Source organism: Mobula birostris, chromosome 1 (genome assembly GCF_030028105.1).
Source record: "Mobula birostris isolate sMobBir1 chromosome 1, sMobBir1.hap1, whole genome shotgun sequence".
In the NCBI taxonomy this organism is placed as follows: domain Eukaryota; kingdom Metazoa; phylum Chordata; class Chondrichthyes; order Myliobatiformes; family Myliobatidae; genus Mobula; species Mobula birostris.
Window position 1 is genome coordinate 178170610 of NC_092370.1, and position 25233 is coordinate 178195842.

Genomic DNA, 25233 nt, shown 5'->3' on the forward strand with positions numbered 1-25233 from the left:
ACCTGACTGGACAGATTGTTGATGCCAGATGGGCTGGTTTGAGCATCTCAGAAACTGCTCATATCCTGGGATTTTCACACACACCAGTCCATAGAGTTTACAGAGAATGGTGTGAGAAGAAGGGCAGTTCTGTGAGCAAAAATGCCTTGTTATTGAGAGAGGTCAGAGGAGAATGGCCAGACCGGTTCAAGCTGACAGGAAGGCGACAATAACACAAATAACTACGTGTTACAACAGTGGTGTGCAGAAGAGTATCTCTCAATGTACAACACATCAAAACTTGAAGTGGATGGGCTACAGCAGCCTAAGACCATGAACATACATGAAGTGGCCACCTATTAGGTACCTCCTGTACCTAATAAAGTTCCACTGAAGGTATTTCAGTAGAAAAGGCTGGGATGAAGTTGATACAAAAGAAATATCTCTCAGTTATTTTAATTTTTTTTTGCCTCAGGAATCATTGGAATTTCAAAGATGAATACCCTTGAATACATCATACATAGCTCATGGGTTGTTTCAATTCTTATTCACTATTAATGTTGCACAATATGGAATTGCAGTCACCAGATGTTAGCTCATTGGTTAATGCTATGTAATGTTCAGAGTTCAGTTCTGACGACATCTGTAAGGAGTCTGTACAGCCTCCCTGTGGAACGCATGGTGTTTCTTTGGTTTTCTTCAGGAGTTTCTGTTTCCTCCCACAGTCCAAAGACCTACCAGTAGGTGAACTAGTCATTGTAAATTATCCAGCGTATAAGGCAGGTTGATGGTTGGGCCAGAAGGGCATATTCTGTATTGTATCTCAAATAAGTAAATAAAACATTCCAACTTTGGTGAATCTCTTTGGTGTAGTTATCACAATTGCTTCCTGAGGTTTGGGGAGCTGCTATGGCTTTAAGGGACATACCATGTAGATTGTGACATTGTTACTCAGTGTTTGTGGCTTCACTTGCATGACAGTGATAACTTTTATGCTTCACTTGATGATCCATACCCAGGTAGGTAAATGAGTAGAAATGATACCTAGCACAAGAGAAGGTCCCAGTAATGGAGCAAATGGGATATATTAGAAAGGGATGGAAACAATGGAAGTACTTGCTCCTATTATTCACAGCTAATAACATTGTAAAGACAATATTTGACAAGCAGAAAAACATTCAAGTAATGATTCAGCAAAGGAAAAGTACATTTCAGTAGCAAAGAAAGTGTGTAAATAAAATTGGCAAAGTAAAATTAAGGAAAGCCTGAAGCTGTTTTACAAATACATTCAAAGGAAATGGATAATTAAGGAAAGAATACAGACTAATGGAGATTTTCAAGGTGACAGATTCTGATTGAACAAAATAGTAACACAAATAGGGTTATGAACATTGGGTTGTTATGCTTGCCTTCATGGGTTATGGCATTGAGTAAGAGTTGGCATGTTCTACAAAACTTTGGTCAGACTGCACTCAGAGTAGCACGCACACTTCTAGTCATTGCATTATAGGAAGGATGGGATTAAGCCGGAAATGGTGCAGAAAACAATTCACAACGGTATTGCCTAGAGTGGAGGGCTTGAGTTACATGGAGACATTGAACAGGCTGGGGCTGTTTTCCTTGGAGTAAAGAAGGCTGAGGATGTTATAGAGGTTTCTAAAATTAGGGCATAGTTAGGGTAGAAAGTCATAATCCTTTTCTGAGGAAAGGAGAATCTAAAACTAGAAAGTACAGGTTTAAGCTGTGAGGGGAAAGACTGAATGGGTATTTGAGGGGGAAGTTTTTCCACACAGAAAGAAGGTATGGATATTTGGAATGAGCTGTCAGAGGAGGTGGAAGAGGCAGATATAATTACAACGTTTAAGAGACACTGGGATAGGTAGATGGATGGGAAAGGTTTAGATGGGGATGGATATTGATCAAATGCAGACAAATGGGTTTAGCTTAAATGGACATCTTGGTGCATATGGACAGGTTGAATTGACTATTTCCATGATTATTCTTTGAATCTGTGAATCCATTTGATGTTGGACAAGATGCACAAACTTCTGGGATGTTGTTGAATGAAGGAACGAAGGGCAAGCAGCACAGACCACTGAAGGCTGTAGAACAAAGAAGTAAAGTGGTTATAAACACACAAGAAACTTGATTTTAATAGCTGAGAAACAGAATACAGCAGCAGGAAGGTTGATGTCAGAACGTAAAGCACAGGTTTGACCAAGGATGAAGTCCTACATAAAATTCTACTCAACTGATGATGTGATTGTACCAGAGAGAAGAGAACTGTATCCATGAGGAAAGAACGTCCAGGTAAGGGATAGATTGCTTTTATTTTTGGCTGAAGGGTGGTTAAATTGTTGTGTAAAAATTGTAAGAGATCAACAGGGAATAGAGGAAAAAAAGAGATAGAGGAAAAAAAGAAATAGAGGAATTTCCCTCAGCAGACAGTCAGTGACCAGAGAAATTGATGAATACATGGTCAAATAAAATAGCAAATTTAAATGGGTGGGGACCGGTCACATTGCCACTCCAGGGAACGCAATTTTGATGCTGAAAGCATCAAAACAATGCTATCTAATATTTCTTAAACACAGTACAATTCACTTTCATTGCTTTTTAAGTATAAAGAAAAATCTTCTGTTTCTTAGGATTTATATTTTCTGTTTTAAAGATTCTACCTTCCAGCATATACAGCAGATAAGGCTATAAGTTATCACAGATCATTTATTTCATAAAGAACATAATCATAATATATTGCATGAAGCTGTCAAACTATAGAGCATACCTTTCATGAATTCTGCCTTTCTCATCTCCAAGAGTAACAGTGACAGTCCGATGTTTATTCAAGTCAAACGACTTGCTGTGGTAATGGTAGTCAGGAGTTACCCAGCCAATCCACACCAAAGATGGATCTTGGCCTGCAAATATTCTCACTGCATAATAATACTGTGCAGCAAAAAGATAACAGCAACACTTTATTATGAATACAAAGAATAGTCATTGTAAGAATCATTTTTTGTGTAATACCGCATGTGTGAACATTGTTTCTGAGGTTACAATAGCCTAAAATTACTTACAGATTTTATCAACGAAGTGATTATTCTCAATGGCAAAACACTAGATTCTTTTTGATATAGAATTGTTTGTAAAATTTTTATACATATGCTTAATCAAAACAAAATAGTTTGAATTTGGAAGACATTGACAGCTAGAGAGAGTTGTTCTGACAACACGGTCTCCACCTGAACCATGCTGGGTCCAGGATCCTGGAGAATCACATAATCAGGGCTGTGGATAGGGCTTTAAGGGGAGATCTTGACTGACAAATCTGTTGGAATTCCTCGAGAAAATGACGAACAGAATAGACAAAGGAGAATCAGTGGATAATGTTTACCTGGATTTTTAAGAAGGCCTTTGACAAGGTGCCACACATAGGACTGCTAAACAAGACAGGATAGGTACTAACTAGCACGGTCAGAAGTTTGCTAACTGACAGGAGGCAAAGAGTGAGAATAAAGGGAGCCTTTTCTGGTTGGTGGCTAGTGGCTAGTGGTGTTCCTCAGGGGCCGGCGTTGGGTCTGCTACTGTTCAGGTTTATGTTAATGTTTTGGATGACATGGCCAAGTTTACGTATGGTACAGGAGTCTTTATGCAAGATTCCCTAAAGGTTAACTTCCAGATTGACTCAGAAATAAAGATGGCAAATGCAATGTTAGCTTTAATTTGAGAGGACCAGGATATAAAACCGCATTAAGAGTATTGTAAGCAGTTTTGGGCCCCAAATCTAAGGATGTGCTGCCATTGGAAAGGGTCCAGAGGAGGTTTGCAAGAATTCTCCTGGGGATGTATGAGTTAACATATACGGAGCATTTTATGGCTCTGGCCTATATTCACTGGAGTTAGAAGGATGAGGGGGATCTCACTGAAACCTACCAAATATTGAAAAGTCTGGATAGGATGTATGTGGAGAGGATGTTTCCAGTAGTGGGCGTGTCTAGGTCCAGAGGGCACAGCCTCAGTATAAAAAAAACACTTCTTTACAAGAGAGATGAGGAGTAATTTCTTTAGCCAGAGGATGGTGAACTGGGGGAATTTATTGCCACAAACTTGTCTGTGGAGGCCAAGTCATTGGGTATATTTAAAGCATAAGCTGATAATTTATTGATTGGTAAGGGTGTAAAAGATTGGAGAATGGGGTTAAGAGGGAGAAATAAATCAGAAAGGCAGAGCAGACTCAATGAGCTGAATGGCAGAATTCTGCTCCTACATCTTATTGTCTTATGGGCTATCCCCGTACTGGGTGCTTGGGTATTCTTTCATCACCAGTTAGTCAACAAATTAACAAATTTCACGTCACATGCTCGTGATAATAAACCTGATTCTGATTCACATGTGACTTCATCCAATCTTTGGCTCAGAAATTAAGCTACATTATTGAGCCATTATTGTTTTATTTAAGAGACCCCATCTTCTTCCAAGGTGATGTAAATTATTCCATGCCAGTTTTCTACAAAGGTATTGCAGCCTCTCACCTCACCTTCATGAAGCAGGTGATTTGGTTAGTGCCATATTTCTCTTTGTGGATGTCTGTTGTGTGCAATGCCTTTCATTCAAGGCAACAGTGTCGACAGCACAAAGTACTTAAAGGCTGCATCCTCTCTATGAAGTGCCAAGGTCACAAAAGATTCATTCTAAAAGCTAGTCTATCTTTTTAAAAAGTCATGATCCAAATATCTTTCTCAGGACCTTAAAATTAAAAAGTGGACCATATTTTGACCTGAGTACAGGTAATATAATATATACATAGATAGATACTTCATGTCTCCGTAAGCACTATCTGAACATTTGTTGAGGCTTTTCATCACGTATGGGAATAAGCAGAGTTTTGTCATTGCTGATTACACATTACCATTGAGGATTTTTTAATAATTTCTTGGTCAGCTCTGTCTCCAGATACATCACGGCTCAATCTTGCACCCCTATGTGTAAAGAAGTAAATATTTTTAATTGAGAATAGTCCTTCAATAGTAGAAAATTTTCCCCACTGAGAATTAAAGGCACAAGTGTCTATTTCAAAAGAACATCTTAATCATTTGTGCATAAATTTAAAAAAAATTGTAAGAAAATGCAACAATTAGTGCTTCAATATAAATAAATTAGCAATGTTAAGTAAATTGAGGTAATATTATAATTCTAAACAAAAACAGAAAATTTGTTAATCTAAGAACATGGGTGTACTGAAACTCTTGATTAAAACTTCCATTGATTTAATTCCCCAAAAATAGCTCCTTAACTTCTAAAATGCATTTGAAAGTCTGAACGTTAATTTCTAAGGAATTCCTTTACAGTGAAACTGAGAACGTGCCTAACTAGGTAAATGCATCCTGAGCAATACTGGTCATTTGTGATTGCCAGCTTGACTCAGCAGCTTGAAGTTTGCTTCTAAGCCAGATAATGACAGGCACAAATCCCATTACAGAAAGTCCAAAAACATGGATAGCATTTTTAAAGTGTATTTTCTGAAACTTGAAATGTGTTTCCTGACGGTGACTTGCATGAATGGAGACTAAGATAAAATTCAATTTTAGCGCTGGTGTGCAAAGTATGCACTGCAGATTTCCTCAAGTGACTTAAATAGAAGTTAAGAAGGATTAATAAAAAAAGAATAAATGTGCCTTCTAAGAATCTGGACAACATTTCTTTTTCAAGAAGTTAATCTGATCATATATTCATGCGTTTTGAAATTTTATTGTGTGTGCAAAATTGACAGACTCTTCGGTTATCTGAGTTAAAAGTAGTCCACTGACTGTTGATATTTTGAAATCTGCTGAAGATGAAATATGAATACACATGCTTTTCTTTACAAGTTAAGTTTCCTTTAAAAGCTCTGACAATCAAGCTCTATATTGTGATTATCTGTGCATACACATTTTATATACACTCAAAAGCCTACTTGTTCATGTAGCAAATAACATAATCAAATAAATGAAGGAAACTGACCTTAATTTAGTCTTTCCTAACAAAGTATCCGCAGTATGAGGTCCATTGTCATCAGTTGTATGAGGAATACTATCATGTTTAAACGTTGAATAAAACTCAAGAGGCATACTCAAACGGTAGTATGTCATTTCAGTTATGCAATTCTGAGTGCCAAACGTTTTATGGGTAACTTTTAAGCAGGGTGGACTGTCTACAGTTCCATCTATTCTTGTTACCTAGAAAATAAGATTCTAATTTTAGTTGGACATTTATTTTTCGCACTTTGTAAAGCTCCACAAGTTTTATTGGTATTCAGCACTTCAGAAGTTTATAAAAATACAGTGCACTGAATTCAAGTTAATTGGGCCATCAGTTCATTGGGGCAGCTGCATATTTGGGACAACTCTTAAAAAACAAAAGCTGATCAAGAAAATAGCCAGGATTCCTTTATTTGGGACACTATGCCACTTAAATGGGTTAGGGGACTGTTGTCGAACAATTTCTAACTAGCATCGGTTATGTGCACTTATGTAGCCATTAGATACTATGCTGTGGTCAGTTGTATGTGTTTGTGTTCAAAAAGCAGTGATTTTTGTCACTGATAGTTGGCAACAAATAAGCAGGAAGACAATTCAGAACTGCCCTGCTCATAGTGGTTTCAAGTATTCAGTCTTGGAGATGCCAGAAACTGCTGGGTCTGAAAATGAAAATATTTCACTACTTCAACATGTGAGGAAATACGAAGAATTTGGAGCTATTGACAATCATCTTGAATATTACATCGAAAATGAAGATTTGGAGGATGCAGACATCAAAAGCATTGTATCAAAACACCTATTTTGCTAATTTACAGTCAATCAAAAGAACACAGCAGCATACACTGGATGAATTCCTCCATTGATAACTATTTGGAACTAGTAGATAGTACTGTAGTAGTATTTCGAAGTTGGCTCTGGCAGATTGGGGAGATGAAATACCATGCTGAGATCCAACAGCCAGGAAGGTGGTTCTGCAATGCTCCATGGAGAGTGAAAGGCATGACGAGGTACTGAAGTAGTCATGATCATCCACTGCAACCAAGGAAGATCCCAGTGTGACGACTGAAGCTGAGAGAGTGGAACTGCCCCAGTGCAATGGCTTTTCCATTTTAAACCGTTCCCACACAGATTTACTGCCATCATCTGATATGACAGATAACCACCACCACAGTATTGGTAGTGCTCTAATTTGTTCTATATTTCATTTAAGAACATAATTTGCTACTCAGTTGAGCTGTAATTTGTAATTTTTATACCTTTCAAACTATTTCCATGAAACTTTGTCTAATTGGGGCAGCTGCTTAATTGGGCCAAAATGTACTGGTCCCAATGTGTCCCAATTAACCGGAATCCACTGGGCATAGTCAATATATTCACAATTAAAAGATAATGGCTATAACGCTAACATAGAATGTGATCATTGATATAAATTATAAACAGAAGAGATTCTGTAGATGCTGAAAATCTTGGGTAATACACATAAATATTGAAGGAACTCAGCAAGTCAGACAACATCTATAGAGGGAAATAAACAGTCGATGTTTTGGTAGAGACCTTTCAGGTTTAGAAAGGAATTGGGCAGGTCAGAATAAGATGGAGGGGGGAGGGAGGGAGGAGAAGGAGTACAAGCTGGCAGGTGATAGGTAGGACTAGATGAGGAGGAAGGTTGTGGGTGGGTGGGTGGGGGAGGGGGATGAACTAAAATGCTGGAAATGGATGATTTAAGAAGCTGGCAGTGGTGAACCACAGTGACGTTCTGCAGGCTATGCACAATACTTCTAAATATACCTCTTTTGGATTACTCTCACTGCAATCTGCAGTATGTAATTTTTCTTCAAGCAATGTACTTTTAAATCAACATAATGATCAACAGATTTCACGATTTTCTGAAGAATTCGATATCAACCAAGCAAGCACGGCACCACTAGGTGGATGAAAGTTCATCTCAATGTCCAGAAGTGAGGCAGGAGGGGATGACTCTGAAAAGCAAAGGGATGAAGCCCCCTGTACTCAGCATCTTGTTAGCAAATGTGCAGTTGCTGGAGCCAAAAATTGAGGACCTGAGGGCAAGATTGCTGTATCGAAGAGAAATAAGAGATTGTTGTGTTCTATGTCTGAGCAAGACATGGCTTTATCCTAGCACACCAGACACATCAGTCAGACCCGAGGGCTTCTCAGTTTACAGAATACATTGAACTCTTCATTTGGAAAAGGCAAAAGGTGGAGGTTTGTGGTTAGTGATAAGCTCTCAGTGGTGTTCTGTTGTGGCAATTTCGTTGAATTCATATTCCTCCAACCTTGAATACCTAATGGCCAGATGTCAGCCATTCTATTTCCAAAAGGAGTTCTCCTTGATCATCCAACTGCAGTTTGTATATCTCCAGAGGCCAACTATAATCAAGCCCTTGAGATACTGCATAATGCCGTCTCCAAACAAGAAACAGTTCACCCAGACACATTTCAAATATTAGTTGGGGACTTCAACCAGGCTTGTTTGAAGAAAACCCTGCCCAAGTACCACTAGCATATAACCTATAGTACCAGAGGTCTGAACACACTAGACTACTGTTATACTGAGATTAGGAATGCCATTGTTCCGTGCCCAGACCACATTTCAGTAAATCAGATCTCTTGGCTGTCCTTCTACCTGCGTACAAGCAGATACTACAGAGCAAAGCTCCAGATGTTAGGACAACAAAGACGTGGTCACAGGAGGCAGATAATCGGCTAAGGGATGGCTTCGAGATAGTGGACTGGGCCATGTTCAAGGCTTCATCTGTGGATCTGAATAAATACACCATGGTTGTTATGGATGACTGTGTCCCTTCAAAATGATTCATGGTCTTTCCCAATTAGAAGCCCCGGATGAACCATGAGATCTCCAATCTGTGAGGGCCAAATCACAGGCATTCAGGTCCAGTGACCAGAACAGTTACAAGAGGTCCACGTACGATCTCCAGAAAGCCATATCACCGGTGAAGTGGCAAAACTGGATCAACAAAGGATGCTCACCAGCTGTGGCAGGGCTTGAATACCATCACCTCTTCTTATAAAGTTAAATCAAGAGACATAGGCGACTACAGGGATTCACTTCCAGATGAGCTAAATGCATCCTGGGCTCACTTCGACCATGAGAACATGGAGGAGCCATTACAAACTCCCACAGCCCCTGATGACCCTGTGATTTCAGTCTCTGAGGCCAATGTGTGAGCAGCCTTCAGGAGAGTGAATCCATGAAAAGCATCCGGCCCAGATGGGATACCTGCCCGAGTCCTTAAAATCTGTGCCGATCAACCAGCTGGAATCTCCGTGACTCTTTAAACTCTTGTTTCAGCACCTGCTTTAAGCAGGCTTTAACTACACCAGAGCCTAAAAAGGACGTCATCAGTAGCACTTACATACATAGTGATGAAGTGTTTTGAGAGATTGGAGATGAAACATATCAACTCCTGCCAGCTAAGTGATTTTTTGGATTGACTCCAATTTGCCTATAGGAATAACAGGTCAACAGTGGATGCCATCTCACTGGCTCTTCACTCAACCCTGGAACATCTGGACAGCAAAAATACATATATCAGATTGATCTTTATCAACTACAGCTTGGAATTTGATACCATCATCCCCTTAAATCTAATTAATAAGCTTCAGGACTTTGGCCTCACTACATCCTTGTGCAGTTGGATCCTCGATTTCCTTACTTGCAGACCCCAGCCAGTTCGGATTGGCAACCACGTCTCCTCCACAATCTCCAACAGCACGGGGGCACCACAAGGCTGTGTGCTTAGCCCTCTGCTCTACTCACTTTACTCTCATGACTGTGAGGCTAAGCACAGCTCCAATGCCATATTCAAGTTTGCTGATGACACAGTTGATGAATCAGCATATAGGAGGGAGATTGAAAATCTGGCTGAGTGGTGCCACAACAACAAACTCTTACTTTATGTCAACAAGACCAAGGAGCTGATCATTAGCTTCAGGGGGAGGAAACCAGAGGTCCATAAGCTAGACCTTTGAAAAATAAGTTTACTTTGAACTTTAGAAAAGGAAGGGGCTGAAGGAGGAGGAACCTAATAGGAGTCTAATATAAATTAACTAGATTGTACACTTTATGGCATGCAATGAGATTCGGAATTGCATTAACACAAATACCAGTGGTGTCAGGAAATATAAACCGAGCCATATATTATCTCCTGAGTTCTGACAGCATCATGTAGAGAAACAGGATCCTTGGCTCAGTGAGTCTGTAGAAACTATTATGCACTCACCATTTCAATCTCCCCACATTCTCATCAGCTGCCCCACCTTGTATTCCTCCCAACACACTTATTAATCTACCATTCTGCATGTCTTTGGGAAGAAATAAGAGCTCACAGGGAAAACCCAAGTGGTCACAGGGACAATGTGCTAATGCCACTCAACAACATCCAAGGACAGAATTGAACTTGGCTTTCTGGAGGTACCAATGTGCTGCCGGAGTAGAGGTTGCGGAGAGATTATGGGCAGGCTAGAAAGGTGAACAGCTCAGCAGGACCCTGAAAGCAGATGTCCTGCTGGACTCATGACCCTTTTGTTGCAATTCACAGACAGCAACCAGCATCGCTGGCTGCTCGACAAAAAAAAATTCAAGGGTGGTGGGGTGGTTGCAGCCTGAGACACAAACGCAAGTTCTAGCAAATTGGTGGGAGGGAAGACAGAGGAGAACGGCTGGTTTTTGAAGTGGAAAGTGGCTAGAGGGCAGTATGGAGAAGGGACCACTGGGCTTAAGAGAAAGTGGCGTCAGCCATAGAATTTGGAAGAGGGGTTGTTAATGAAATAGCCCAGCTGTCCCTAAAGGCCAAAGATTCTCCACTGTTACTGCGTACACCTGTTAACCTTCCTACCCAACAGCAGGTACAGGTTCTCAAATTGAAATTTTGATTGTCCCTTTGCTTTCATGGCTGGCTGGTGGAGTAGTGGCATCAGCGCCGGACTTCGGAGTGAAGGCTCCCGAGTTCCTTGCACGCTTTTCACCCATGCTGGGTTGAGTGTCGAGCTAGCAACTCAGCCTCGTAAAAATAAAAAAGCCTGCTAAAAAAAACGCCATCACAACGGTGTCCCGATGATTCCACTCAGAGATAAGGGCTTTCTTCTTCTTCTTGCCTTCATAAGTGCTGTATGACCTGATGAGTTTCTCCTGCAGTTTGTTCTTTTTACTCTAGTTTACAGCATTCTCTTGTGTTTTTAGGGAATTTAATTGGAAGGAGCTAATATTTAGGTAAACAATGCCACAGTAGGTAAAAGGTTCAAGGAAATTGCACCTTTCTTAAATGATAATTTTCTTATATTGACCTTTACCCATAATACAGGTGATTCCCACATCACTGACTGATTTTCAGGTAACAGAAATTTGCCGTTACAGGGCTCACAAATCACTTGCCAAAAATTTAAACTATGGAATAAAATTTGCTCTCATGGGATTTACATAAATAGTGTAAGTACAAGATATATGTTTTTCAACTTGCATTTTTTAATGGAAACCCATGATAGGGACTGATTTCTAGCAACAACACCCCTCATAATGCACCTGTGAATTTGATTGCCCTTATTACAATAGATTAAAACTGCAGACTGGTAATTCTGAAATCCTTTATAAAATTCTCAATTACCAGATTACTTAACACTGCACCACAAATGGAAATAGATAATACCATTTATGTCATTTTACCTATTTTTAAAATTGCAGTTAAAAGCCAAAAAATTGAAAAATGTTATGAAAATATTGTAGCAAGTGCAGTCTTCTTTGCTGCTTTATGTTGGGGGAGCAGCATCGGTGCTGGTGATGAAAAAAAACTAAATAAACTCATCAAAAAGGCTAGATTCGTCCTTGGCTACAACCGGGCTCTTTCGAGTTAGTGATGGAGAGGTCACTAAACAGTTATCCATTATGGACAACCTCTCCATGACCTACCGAATAAACAGCAGAGCACCTTTTCGAACAGACTCATTCAGCCCCAATGTTACAAGGACCATTACAGAAAATCTTTCCTACAAAATGCAATAAGCATATTCAACAGTTCATCTCTGTGCAACAGGAGAACACATCACAGTACAATAGTCGCTGCTTTATTATTTTATACATTATTCTTGCACATTGGTACATTATTATGAGGTGTATTATTGTTCTGTACTTTATTAATAGTTAAATCTGCACACTGCTAAGTGTGTTTTTAAATGTTGATGCTGTAATGAAAGAATTTCCCATTTGGGATCACTAAAGTTATTATTATTATTATCATTAAATCCACTTAACATACTGCAGACTGTTCAGGTTTCAGAAATTTAAAAAGAATTGTAGTCATAAATTAACATTTTGAAACACGAAAAGCAAAACATCTGCAATATTTGAATTATTCTAGTTAATTGACTCCATAATGTTCTGTTCACTTCAAAAGATACTGTTCCATTAATTACCACTACAGTTGTTACAGGAAGGCCATATAGTCAGGCATTGAGGTAAAGGAACAATTTAAATTCATGAAACCTTGGTGGTTATTGGAATAATGCAGAAGGATTGTGCAATTTTTATTTAGAACTGTGCATTTGTTTATGGTGATCAATGTTTTTTTATTTAAAACAAGATTATTGTGATGGATCTTGGAATATATATATATATATATATATATATATATATAGAGATAGATAGATAGATAGATAGATAGATAATATAATCAGAATACGATTTCATGAGAAACAATACCCTGTACCTTACCTCAATATGGTTGTGATCTTTTGGCACAGGGACAAACTGAGGTAGACGTTTACTGAACCACATGGCTACATCACGGTTCATGTTCACTGAGAAAGGTTCAAAACCCTCCTGTAAACCACACATTGTATAATACTTGAAAGTGGTTGCATCCTTTCCAAAATTCATTCGACCTATCTGAGACAAGCCCAGACAACAAATTGGGATTAAACCTAGAAAAAGATGGAAGGGAAAAATGAATGATACTTATTTTACATTTGTTTTTAAAAATATTCTTAATTCTCCTGCATTAACTGATATGGATATGGAGGATCAATCAAGCTGATCCTTCTTATCCAAGAGCCTTCTTTGAGGCAGAGTGTAAGATGAGTGAAGGCCAGGTCTCAGGTCATGGACTCTAATCATCAGTGATGTTTAAAAATAGCTGGAAGTGTATGAACTATTATTTTTATTGTAATATACTTAAAGTGATAAAGAAAAACAAGCAGTTACATAGCAGTAATGTTTATTCAGGGCTGGCGAATCCTTTTGAATTAGTGGGGTTCCACTACATACACTGCCACCGCTGGTGTCGAGATAAGGGCCTAGGCTATTACACCAGTGCTCCACTGCTGTACTCAGTGGCAAGACTGGTATTAGACCAGGAGATTAGAAGCACCAACACAGAAGTCAGAGACAAGCCGACACACGAGGAAGACATATTCAGTAATTCTCACTGGAGCACTGAGCAGAGATAACTACGAGCAGGCTCGCAATCTTAAATTCTGTGATTAGAGCCATTAATTTTAATAAATTATGGAAGGATTTTGAGGAATGAATAGAAAGGGGGTGAAGCCACTCAGTCTTGTGGATTCAGGGAAAAAATGGCCTCAATTTTCTGGCTTGTTTAATTGTCTTACTGTCATTTTCCAGAAAATAATTTTCTGGTGTATTTGAGTTGCTAACAATGAGAATCAAATTTTATCAAAAATACAGGAAACAGGTATACTTCTGGTTTAAAATAAAACCCTTGCAAGCATACAAGGGAGGCAACGTTGACTCAGACCATGAAAGGCCTGCGTCGGGCATTTTCATGCCTTACAAGACACAGATTGGAATTCTGTGTGGGGCGCCACTCCTCGCACAGACACTAGAGCAATGTGTGGTTAAGTGCCTTGCTCAAGGACACAAACACGCTGCCACAGCTGAGGCTCAAACTAGCGACCTTCAGATCACTAGATGAATGCCTTAACCACTTGGCCACGTGCCATGCAAATTTAACATTAATTATAATGATTTTTATTTTTATAACATATTTCACATATGGCAGCAACAATCATACATACAGTATGTACTTCTGAAGTCTCTTTGTATCTGATTCTGCTTAATCTCTCATATGTAGCCATAAGGTACTTCAATCAACCTGTCGGCTACAGAAGAATTCATTACCATGTAATTGAAATTGCCAAGCGTAAATGTTAACTTACCCTCTTCAACATCAAAATCTGTGAAAGCGAGTTCTGAGCCACTGTTAGTGATGAGAAGCTCTCCATTTAGAGTGAATATCATTGATTTGTCATTCATATCAATCATGCATCCGACCACATCACCAGGCTGCCAAGTACGGCCAAAATAAACACTGCCTCGGTGCCAGAACTGAGCCTGGAAAAGATAAGCAGTACCCACAAGAATTTTAGTTTATCACTGCACGGTCATGACTCTCACCCTTCTTCCATCAATCTGGTAATCAGATTTGCACATCTGTTTCAGGAATGAGGGGCCCATTATGCAAATGATGTAGCCTACCCAATACAGATAACTAAGTGTAATGAGAGCATTAATGCTGGGAATGTTGGATGTACACCAAGGCCCTGTGTACTCGGCAAAAGAAAATGATCACTCATAAATTATTCACCCTCCTGGCCCATTACCATCCCCTGCCTCAACTACAAAAGTGTTGGTGTGTGCCCTCTTGCTTTATTTGCCTCCTCAGAACCCATAAAATGGGAGTAGAAGCAAATAATCAACTCTGGTAACATACTGTAACATCTTCTTCTCAGATTGTCCCTCAACCCCAGGCAACAGTCTAAGAAAAACGTGTGTATTGAATAATACCTTAAAACTTATGCACGACATTTCATTAATTACTGTTGGAAATAAAAAGTCTGATGTAATAAAATGATTAACTTTGGGATTTTTAGCCAACATCTTTTGTCATTGCAAACTTGATGATGCATCATTAAAAAAGCAGAATGAGGATTAAATCAGAATTGCACCAGAGTCTCACAGAACAGGTTGCACATGACTATGCCAACGGGGAGGAAAAACAATTATAGTAATAGTTCAATAATCATTTTGATGAAGAAGTAGACAAATGCTGCCCCAATGATAAACAAGTTTTCACCCAGCCAGTGGGAATACCCAGGTCTTTCTGGCCGCAGGTTCGGAGAACAGTAACAATATTGTAGAACCCACATTCATTTAAATACATTTAGGCTAGAGATGAAGGAAAAGGAGCAGGAGGTGGCGATTTGGCCCTTTAAAACTTGCTCTGCCATTGATCAAATTCAAGGTAGATCCTCCACCTGGGCACCATTTCTCTCAATTTCCAAAAATTGATTAATCTTGTTTTGAAAGAACTAAATGATTGAGCCCAACAGCTCTCCAAGGTGGACAGTTCTAAAGAGTCACCACCCTGTGTGAAGCAGTCTCTCCTCAGCTCAGTCCTAAGTGGTTTGTTCTCTATTCTGTCACTGTGAACTCTGGCTCTGGACTATTCAACCGAAGGAAATATTTTTCTTGTTGAACCCTGCAAGCATTTTGTAATGTTCAATGGGATCTCTTGTTCTTCTAAATGATAAAAACTACATTCTTTAATATTCACCATCATTGCATACGATATCCATGGTTGCTATGTTCCATGATAAAGAGTAGAACGCTGAGGGACTTTGGACAATGTCAAAGAGTACAGACAAAATAATTTTTCTCAGGAATTTTTCTTGTGCTTTTTCATCTCATGGATGTTGCTAATTTTTTTTCCCCAATGAGGTTCCACTCTTCTTGTCGTTCTTGACAAAAAGGTAATGAAGGGATTCAGTGTTAATGAGGAAGAAACTAAAGCACACAGTTTCGATCTATCAGTACTCACAGAGAACCTGATTTACATATGACTCAGGAGGAGCTTCTCTTAAAAAGGAAGACTGCAGAATTTGGCCCAAATAATTTATAATTCATTTAAATTAGAAGTATTTCTCTGCCAAAGGGTATTCTGTGCATGAATACCTTTAACTTTTATGTCACAGGGCATTCCAGTCTGTACTGATGATATTATTAACATCTGTTAGTCAGCTGTGCAATAGTTGGCAGCAATTGCGTCAGCTCTGGCATGAGCACACGGTGCAATATGAAAAGGCTTTAAAGCATGCAGAGTGGCAGTAATTCCCCACATCTAAAGAATGATTAATTGTAATTATTGGCTGCATGCGCTCACCTGCATAGATCTACACCTCATGATGCAGCCATGCCTGGGACAGACCGCAAAGTTTTTACTTCTCAAGTAAAGCTTAATTTTGCTGTGTAAATCCCAACAAATACCAACGTTTTCTTGGAAGCTTTCTATGAAAATCTCTCAGCCACCACTTACTAACCAGGCTTTTCAGATTAGATGCAAATTAGTTTTGGTGAAAGGTTTTCTCTTTAAATTTGCTGATGAATTTTAAATTACTCAGCAGTAGCCTGCTAAAATTCTATCTAGGAATTGCCCTTGATTATGCTAACATTAGCACGTTTTTCATCAGGCAAGCACCAACTGCAGATCAGTGTACTCCAGTACAGGATTTTATCTTGCTGAAAACCTGTTTTTTAATCTCTATATCATTAAATTGCCAACTGAACAGTTACTTCTTGACAATCAATGTCAATCCCTAAAGTACGTGGGGTGATTGATAAGTTCGTGGCCTAAGGTAAAAGTAGTCAATTTTAGAAAACCTAGCACATTTATTTTTCAACATAGTCTCCTCCTACATTTACACACTTAGTCCAGCGGTCGTGGAGCATACAGATCCCTTCTTTGTAGAAGTTGGTGTTTTGGACCTCCAGAAAGTAGTCCAGAGCAAGGGTGATTGATAAGTTTCTGGCCTAAGGTAGAGGGAGATGAGTTATACAGCTCTCGTTACATGCACATGCAGTTCAACTCTTTGAGTGATTATGCAGTAAGTTTGAAGTTAATAACTCAGCTCCTTCTGCCTTAGGCCACGAACTTATCAATCACCCCTTGTAAAACATCAGATTATTTTATTGTATGAGAATTTAGGTCTTTGTATTTTATCTTGCTGAAAATTTAGGATTCAATATCTAACCTTTGAACAGGCAATATTTGATGTACTTCAGGTCAAAATTTTATCTTGCTAAATACCTATGCTTTAATATCCAAGCCTTTTAATAGGAAATTGAATATTTACTCCTCGACAATCATTAATAAAAACAATAATACTGTAAGGAAGATAGGAGGGTAACACTTTAACTAGAATTTGAATTGGAATTTGGGCCTCTGAAATGGAACCTAACAACTGTAAATAAATAGTTTGTGAGAGCATGCCTGGGGAATAATTCTTAAACCTGCTTCAATAAATGAATTAAGCTGAAGAATATTCTGCTCCAAATATTATTTATCTGAAAACTAAACCAAAACTTAGATCTTAAGCAAGTTGATAGGTAACATAACATAGGTAATATCAGGAGACATACCAACCTTACAGCCATTAAAAACAAAGGCATTTCTGTCAGCACCCAGCTCTACATCAGGTCTGCATGCTGGTCTTGCCCATCCAACACGCATTTCTCCTGCTGTCACCACCTCAAATTCAAAGTACCACTTTCCCGTCTTGACTGCAAAGGTCTCCTCCACTCGAAAGAAACGGAGTCTATCGACGGTAACTTTTTCCACAGTTTCACCAGCTTAAAATATAAAAATACCAAAATATTTCACATTAGGTAGCTGGCAAGAACAAAATTTCAAGTAAATAAACATTTTAAGGAACTATTCAGTGAAGGGTATTTAGACCCAATGGGACAAAGTATAACCAGTAGTCATACTTCGTCAATGCTTTCACCCTGTCGATCCTGTAGGAATTCTGTGTATTATTAATGAGATCACGTTTCATTCTTCTAAACTCAGTAAAATATCTGAATTCTGCTGAAAGATCATTAATCTCAAATTTTAATTCTGTACTTCTTTCCACGGATGTTATCTGACTGTTGAGTATTTCAGGCAGTTTATGTCCTTACTTCAGATTTCCAACATCCACAAATCCTTGAATTTACAGTTTATGCTCAGCCTTCTTACTTTCTCAACATTGGAGAAAACCACTTCTGTGAAGCAATATGGTGAACTATTGTTGTACACCCTCTATTTCATGTTCATCTTTTCTGCAGCAAGATAAAACCTGCCACACAATTTTCCGGGGGTCTCATCAGAAACCAATAAAGTTGCAATAAGATGTCTTTACACTTGCTCTCAAATCCTCTTGCGACTTTTGCCTTCCTAATTGCTGCTGTACTTACACTACATCCACAGGCTCCACCTACTTATCCTGCCAGGTACAATGCCAAGAGCCTATGTTGAGTCTGCCCAATTATTATTTTTTACCATGCCCTGTATCCAGTTGGCAAATAGTAAATTCTAGCATTTTCCCTGATACTAATATTCGTCCTCTAACTGGTCTTCAGTTCAATGATTTGCTCTCCCTCTTTTCTTAAACACTGGGATAATATTTGATACTTCCATTCTATAAGAACTATTCAAGAGTCTATGGAATTCTGTAATTTGATAACAAATGTATCCACCATCAGTACAGATATCTCTTTCAAAACTTTTGGATGTACAGTATGTTATCAGATCCTTGGCATTAACTGGCTTTCAGTCTCATTAGTATCTCTGGCACTATTTTTAACTCTTGCTTATTTCTCTCAGCTTCCCATTGATGGAAAAACAAAAGCAGAGAATGCTGGAAGAATTCAATGGTTCAGACAGCTTCAGTGGAAAGATGTTAACATTTCAGATTGAAGACCATTTTGTACATCTGAAGACATCTCTGATTCGCAAACTGTTAAGGCTGATTTATACTTGTGCGTCAACTCGACGCAGTAACCTATGCAAGTTGCGAGCATTTATTCTTGCACGTTGGTGTGTCTGCGTCACTCTGCAATTCGGGCACGTCGCGCATGTGCACACACCTGCCCGCGCAAGGCTTCATGGTCATGGTAGTCTTTCTCAGGGTAAACAAGTTTAAAGTGAGCGTCTTTTTTCATAAAAGCGAAATGTGTCCTCCATAATTTTGGAGGTCTGTAAAGCTTTATGGAAAGCACTGCAGCCAGAGTTCCTTCCTTGCCCTTAAGTCAGCCAGTGGGAAGCTATTGCAGCGTAGGAGGAAATGCGATGCTACCAAGCAGACCAATCACAGTTGTTACGGTCTGCGTTGCTGTGACACATAGTTACATTTTGGGAGAGGTGCACGTCAGGCTACGGCGTAGGGATCTGCGTAGGCTCTGCGTAGGGTTCGCAGCGATGCTGTACCTACGGCGTCAAATTGACGCACAAGTATAAATCAGCCTTTACTCTCCACTATTTTAAAAGGCTCTGAAATTGTCCCAGTCCTCCGGAATACTCTCTGTTGATGACCCTGTTCCTTTAAACAAACAAACTATTTAATAACTCATCTTATTTTCTCCAGTCCTGCTGAAGGGTCTCAGCCCAACATATCGACTGTACTCTTTCCCATAGGCAATGCCTGGCCTGCTGAGTTCCTCCAGCATTTTGTGTGTGTTGCTTGAATTTCGAGCATCTGCAGATTTTCTCTTGCTTACTATTGAATGTCTGCTCTTTGCTGTGGGTGGGCCATTTTTCTGACTTCAGGGATTATATTGGTTTAGAGCGACATACTAGTTATTTAGATGCTTATTGTTTCCAGCATTTCTCTTTTCACAACATCAGAGCATTTACAGCAGGCAGGGCCACCACTCAGTATGTCAAATCCACAATGGGTTCAAGTATATCTCATTTCATCCCCCATATGGGAGGGAGGAGAAGATGGCAGCGTGACGCAGCTCGTAGCGGCCACTCCTGTGGTGATGTCTGTTATTTGTCAAGTAGGGTGCTGTGCACAATCCTGGTTTGATGGAGATGGACGTAAGAGCACAGAGGAACATCTGGTGAAACTTCTGAAATGCCTGCTTCACTGCTGCTGCTACCGTGTGGTTCAGAATCTCCGGAGGAGAAAGCCCCGAGTCCTCGGCTTTGCTTGTTGTTCAGCGGCTGGGGTGGGGTCGAAGCGTTCGGCAGAGGATGGTGCTGAGAGAGGCTTTGTCGGAGGCTCGAAGTTTTCGGACGGACTCAGAGTCCGCTGCGGTTGGGTGCTTCCAATGGTGCTGCATCAGCAAGATTGCGGCACTTGGATGTTCATGGCAGGGAGAGTTTCTCTCTTCTGCCGCCTGCATGAGATGATGAGTCTATCCAGACTTTGAGACATTTTTTTACCGTGCCCATGGTCTGCTCTTTATCAAATTATGCTATTGCTTTGCACTGTTGTAACTATATGTTATAATTATGTGATTTTGTAAGTTTTAGTCTTAGTTTGTCCTGTGTTTTCTTGTGATATCATTCTGGAGGAATGTTGTATCATTTTTTAATGCATCCATTTCTAAATGACAATAAGCGAGGACTGAGTGTCCTCATAACCTAATTTAATCTAATCTAATATGTTCCTCAGAGACCTGCAAATTCTTTCTTTTAGGATGTTTATCCACCTCCCATACAAATACTGTAATTGAATCTACCTCCACTACCACCTTTGAAAGTGCATCCAAAACCCACTCACTGCAATGAAAAAGCATCTTTTTCCTCACCTCATTTTGCTGCTCTTGTCACTTATTTTCCAGCATCTTCACTATATTGGTTTAAAATATTTTACAGTTTTATTCTTTGTACTTCAGGTTCACTTTCTTCAAATATGTTAAAAAACTTTAATGATGGGCTGCATTTTCTTTTTTACAGAATATTTATTTTTCAAGATGGCACTGATGAAACACTATGATGCTTTACAGGCAGCTTACAAAACTTCTAAACTACTCTCACTGCAATCTGAAGCCTGTAATTTCCCTTTAAGTAATGTACTTTTGAACTGTCTTAATGAACTAGCAATTTCACGATCTTCTGAAGGACTCAAAGGACTTAACTCTAAGAAATGCAGGTATGGAACCTTTAAACAGACAAAGGTACATCACCATGGCTGGAAGAGGAGAGGAGGGGAGGATTCACAGCCAAACTAAAACACCAGGGTATGAAACTTCCCCTACAGAGTACCTTGTTAGCACATGTACAGTTGCTGGAGAACAAGATTGAGGACCTAGGGCAAGATTGCTTCATCGGAGGGAAATGAGGGATTGCTGTATTTACGGACACATAGCTCACCCCACACACACCATATACATCAGTAAGACCCAAGGGCTTCTTGATACACTGGATGGACCTGACTGCTGATTCGGAGAAGGCAAAAGGAGGTGGTCTGTGTTTCATGATAAACTCTTCATAGTGCTCGAACAGTGGGCTTGCCAGGCCCTTGTTTCCCCAACCTGAAACATCTGATGATTAAGTGCATATCATTCTACCTACCTAAAGATTTCTCCTCCATGATCCTAACCACAGTTTACATTCCACCAAAGGCTGATGTTAAGCAGGCACTTGATGTATTGAATAACATGATCAGCAAACAAGAAGCAGCCTACCCAGATGCCTTCCAAATCACTGGCAGGAACTTCAGTCAGGCTTGCTTGAAGAAATCTCTCCCCGATAATCATCAACATGTCACCTGCAGCACCAGGGGTCCCAACACACTCGACCACTGTTATACTACAATTAGAAGTGCTTACTTTTCCATCCCTAGACTATATTGTGGGAAACCTAATCATCTGGTTGTCCCTCTACCTGCATTCAGGTGGAGGCTAAAGAGGAAGATACCAGAAGTAAGGACAACAAAGAAGTGATTGCAGAGCCCAAGAAGCAGCTATTGTATTGTATTGATTCAGTGGACCAGGCTGTGTTCAAGGACTCTTCAAAGGATCTAAACAAATTTGCCACAGTTGTCACGGACTTTATAAAACAGCTGTAGGTGAGTGTGTTCCCCTCAAAATCATTCAGTCTTCTCCAACCAGAAGCCCTGGATGATCCATGAGATTCACAATCTGTTGAGGGTCAGATCAGTAGAGTTCAGCTCTAGCAACCTAGTAAGATACAAGCGATCCAGGAATGACATCCAGAAAGTCATCTCACATGCGAAGTGGCAATCCCAGACCAAATTTGAATCATTGAAAGATACTCGTCAGCTGTAGCAGGGCTTAAATGTTATCAAGTTAAACCAAGATATGTAGGTGACAACAAGCTTTCGCACCTAGATGAGCTCAATGCCTTTTATGCTCGCTTGACTGTCAAAGCATGGAGGCACCTTCATGACCTTCCACAGCCACATGGACCCTGTGATTTCAGCCTCTGAGGTCGATGTGGGAGCATCTATCAGGAGGGTGAACCCACAGAAAGCATCTGGCCCAGACAGGTTGCTAGCTGAGTACTAAAAACCTGTGCTGATCTACTCGCTGAAGTGTTCATTGAAATCTTAAACCTCTCACTTTGACAGTCTGAGGTACCCACCTGCTTCAAGCAGGCTTTAGTTATACCAGTACACAAGAAGAATGTGTTAGCCCACTTCTATAACTATCATCCAGTGGCACTTACATCCACTGTGATGGAGTGCTTTGAGAGGATGGTAATGAAACATATCAACTCCTGCCTGATAAAGCAATTTGGATCCACTCCAATTTGCCTACCGGAACAACAGGTCAACAGTAGGTGTCATCTCTTAAATCAACTCTGGGCATCTGGACAGCAAAGATACATATATCAGGATGCTCTTCATTGACTACAGCTCAGTATTCAATACCATCATCCCCTCAAAACTAATCAATAAGCTTCAAGACCTGGCTTCAATACCTCCTTGTGCAACTCAGTCCTTGATTTCCTCACTTGCAGACCTCAGTCAATTTAAATTGGCAACGACATCTCCTCCATAATCAGCATTAGCACAGGTGCACCACAAGACTGGGTGCTTAGCCCCCTGCCCTAATAGATTTATACTCATGACCGTGAGGCTAAGTACAGCTCCAATGCTGTATATTTAAGTTGCCGATGACATCACTGTCATTGGCTAAATCAAAGGTGGTGACAAAACAGCTTATAGGAGGGAGATCAAAAATCTGGCTGAGTGGTGCCACAACAACAAACTCTCACTCAATTTCAGAAAGACCAAGGAGCTGATTATTGACTACAGGAGAGGAAACTGGAGGCCTATGAGCCAGTCCTTATCAGGGGATCAGAAGTGGAGAGGGTCAGCAACTTTAAGTTCTTTGGTGTTATCATTTCAGGAGTTCTATCCTGGGACCAGCATGTAAGTGCCATTACAAAGGCGACATTGCAGCACCCCTACTTTCTTAGTGGTTTGTGTAGATTCAGGATGTCATCTAAAACTTTGACATACTTCTATAGATATGTGGTGAAGAATTTATTGACTAGTTGCATCACACCCTGGTATGGAAATACCAATATCCTTGAACAGAAAAACCTACAAAAGTAGTAGGTACAGCCCAATCTATCATGGGTAAACTCCTCCCCACCAATGAGCATATCTGTATGGAGCTCTGTCACAGGAAAGCAGCATCCATCATCAAGGACTCTCACCATCCTCACTGCTGCCATCATGAAGGAGGTACTGAAGCTTCAGGAACCACACCACCAGGTTCAGGAACAGTTATTACCCCTAACCATCAGGCTCTTGATCCAAAGGGACTAACTTCTCTCAACTTCACTCACCCCATCATTGAACTGTTACCACAACCTATGGACTCATTTTCAAGGGCTCCTCATCTCACGTTCTCAATATTTATTGCTTATTTATTTATTTATTTATTTACACAGTTTGTTGTCTTTTGCACATTGGTTTTGAGCATTTTGTGTGTGGTCTTTCACTGATTCATTTGTGTTTCTTTGTATCTACTGTGAATGCCCACAAGAAAATGGATCTCAGGGTAGTATATGATGACATATACAATATGTTTTTTGATAATAAATTTAGTATGAACTTTGAAGTTTATATTTGGCTATTTCTATTCTTCTTTTCTCTTTAATGATAAATGGCAATAGAGCCTCCAAATAATTTAATCTATTCTTTACCATTCTTTGTTTGTCCCAATTATTTGTGGAAGAAGTGATTTTAAGATAATTTTACAAACAGCTGTGAATTAGTGCCAGGGAAGTGATTTTCACAGTGACTAAAATAGTTGGCTTCAGTGCTTGTTTTGACCATTTTATACATTCTCATATCATCTTCATTTTCTGCTGCCTTAAAATCCCAAGAATATTTCTGCTTACATACAGCAGACAGGAAGTGAAGAGTGGGAAATTTGCACTGGCCTGGATTTCCTGGGGCTTCAAGGTAGCCAGAGTCTTGGTTTAGAGAGGCACAATAGGCTGGATAGTGATTGGAAATGCCAGTACTTTGCCATTTAGTCACAGTTGGCAAGAGACTTAGCTGCTGATATCATTAGAGTTAAAACTCCAAGCTTACTGATCAATTCAGAAGGCTGTTTTGGCCAGGTTGCTTGGCTGCTGACCTTCTCGTGGAAGCTAGATCCAGAACATGATCTGATGCTCAATGATTTCCAAGCAGATTGTCGGGCAAAAGATTAGAAGGCAAAGGAAAACGATGTTCTTCGAAAATTGAGGTAGTATAGTAATGGTGGTAATGTCAACGGACTAAAAATCAAAGTTCCGGACCGTTGATGAAAACATGAGCTCAAATCTTACCGCAGCTGCTGGTGAACTTAAATTCAAGTCATGAAGTAAACTTGGAATTTTAGTCAGTAACCTAGTCTCAATAAGAATAAGCGTAAAATTACCAGGTTGCTATAATAAAACAACTTTCTTCACTAATAACCTCCAGGGAAGATAATCTGCCTTTTTACCCCAATGATGATTGAAGTCAATATATGAATCCTAAGTAGCAAAAGTTCTGTACTTGTTTTATGTCTTCCCCGTTTATTCTCAGCCTGCAGATAGGATTCTCCTCCTTTTTGGATATCACCATACATTCTGATCCAAAAAGGTTATATCAACAAATCAAGAATATCACTAGTAAAAAGCTCCTCTGTTCTTCAGGTGGATGTTTGAAAGCAAGAGATGGTACCATTATCATGGAAAAAGATGAGATTATGAACAGATGGACTGAGTATATTCAGGAATTGTTTGAAGACGATTGAGGCAAAAAACTAGAAATTAAGAAAAACGTTGAAGGTCCAAGTATTTTAAAATCTGAAGTTCATAATGCAACAAATAGGATGAAGAAAGGAAAGGCAGCAGGTCCTGATGAATTAGTAATAGAACAAATTATCACCCTTGAAGATTATGGAATT

General features: G+C 39.7%; 1 protein-coding gene across 7 annotated transcripts in view; it reads right to left on the reverse strand.

The window, feature by feature from the left end:
- The window catches only part of ryr3 (ryanodine receptor 3), a 380802-nt gene that overhangs the window by 213337 nt on the left and 142232 nt on the right, over window positions 1–25233 (reverse strand). For all 7 annotated transcript variants that reach the window (XM_072266800.1, XM_072266764.1, XM_072266754.1 and 4 more), the window contains 6 exons: window positions 17471–17676; window positions 14208–14382; window positions 12745–12953; window positions 5980–6194; window positions 4889–4958; window positions 2765–2925 (listed from right to left, as the gene is read on the reverse strand). In XM_072266800.1, the coding sequence (XP_072122901.1) occupies window positions 2765–2925; window positions 4889–4958; window positions 5980–6194; window positions 12745–12953; window positions 14208–14382; window positions 17471–17676 (1036 nt within the window). The remainder of the gene's footprint in view (window positions 1–2764; window positions 2926–4888; window positions 4959–5979; window positions 6195–12744; window positions 12954–14207; window positions 14383–17470; window positions 17677–25233) is intronic.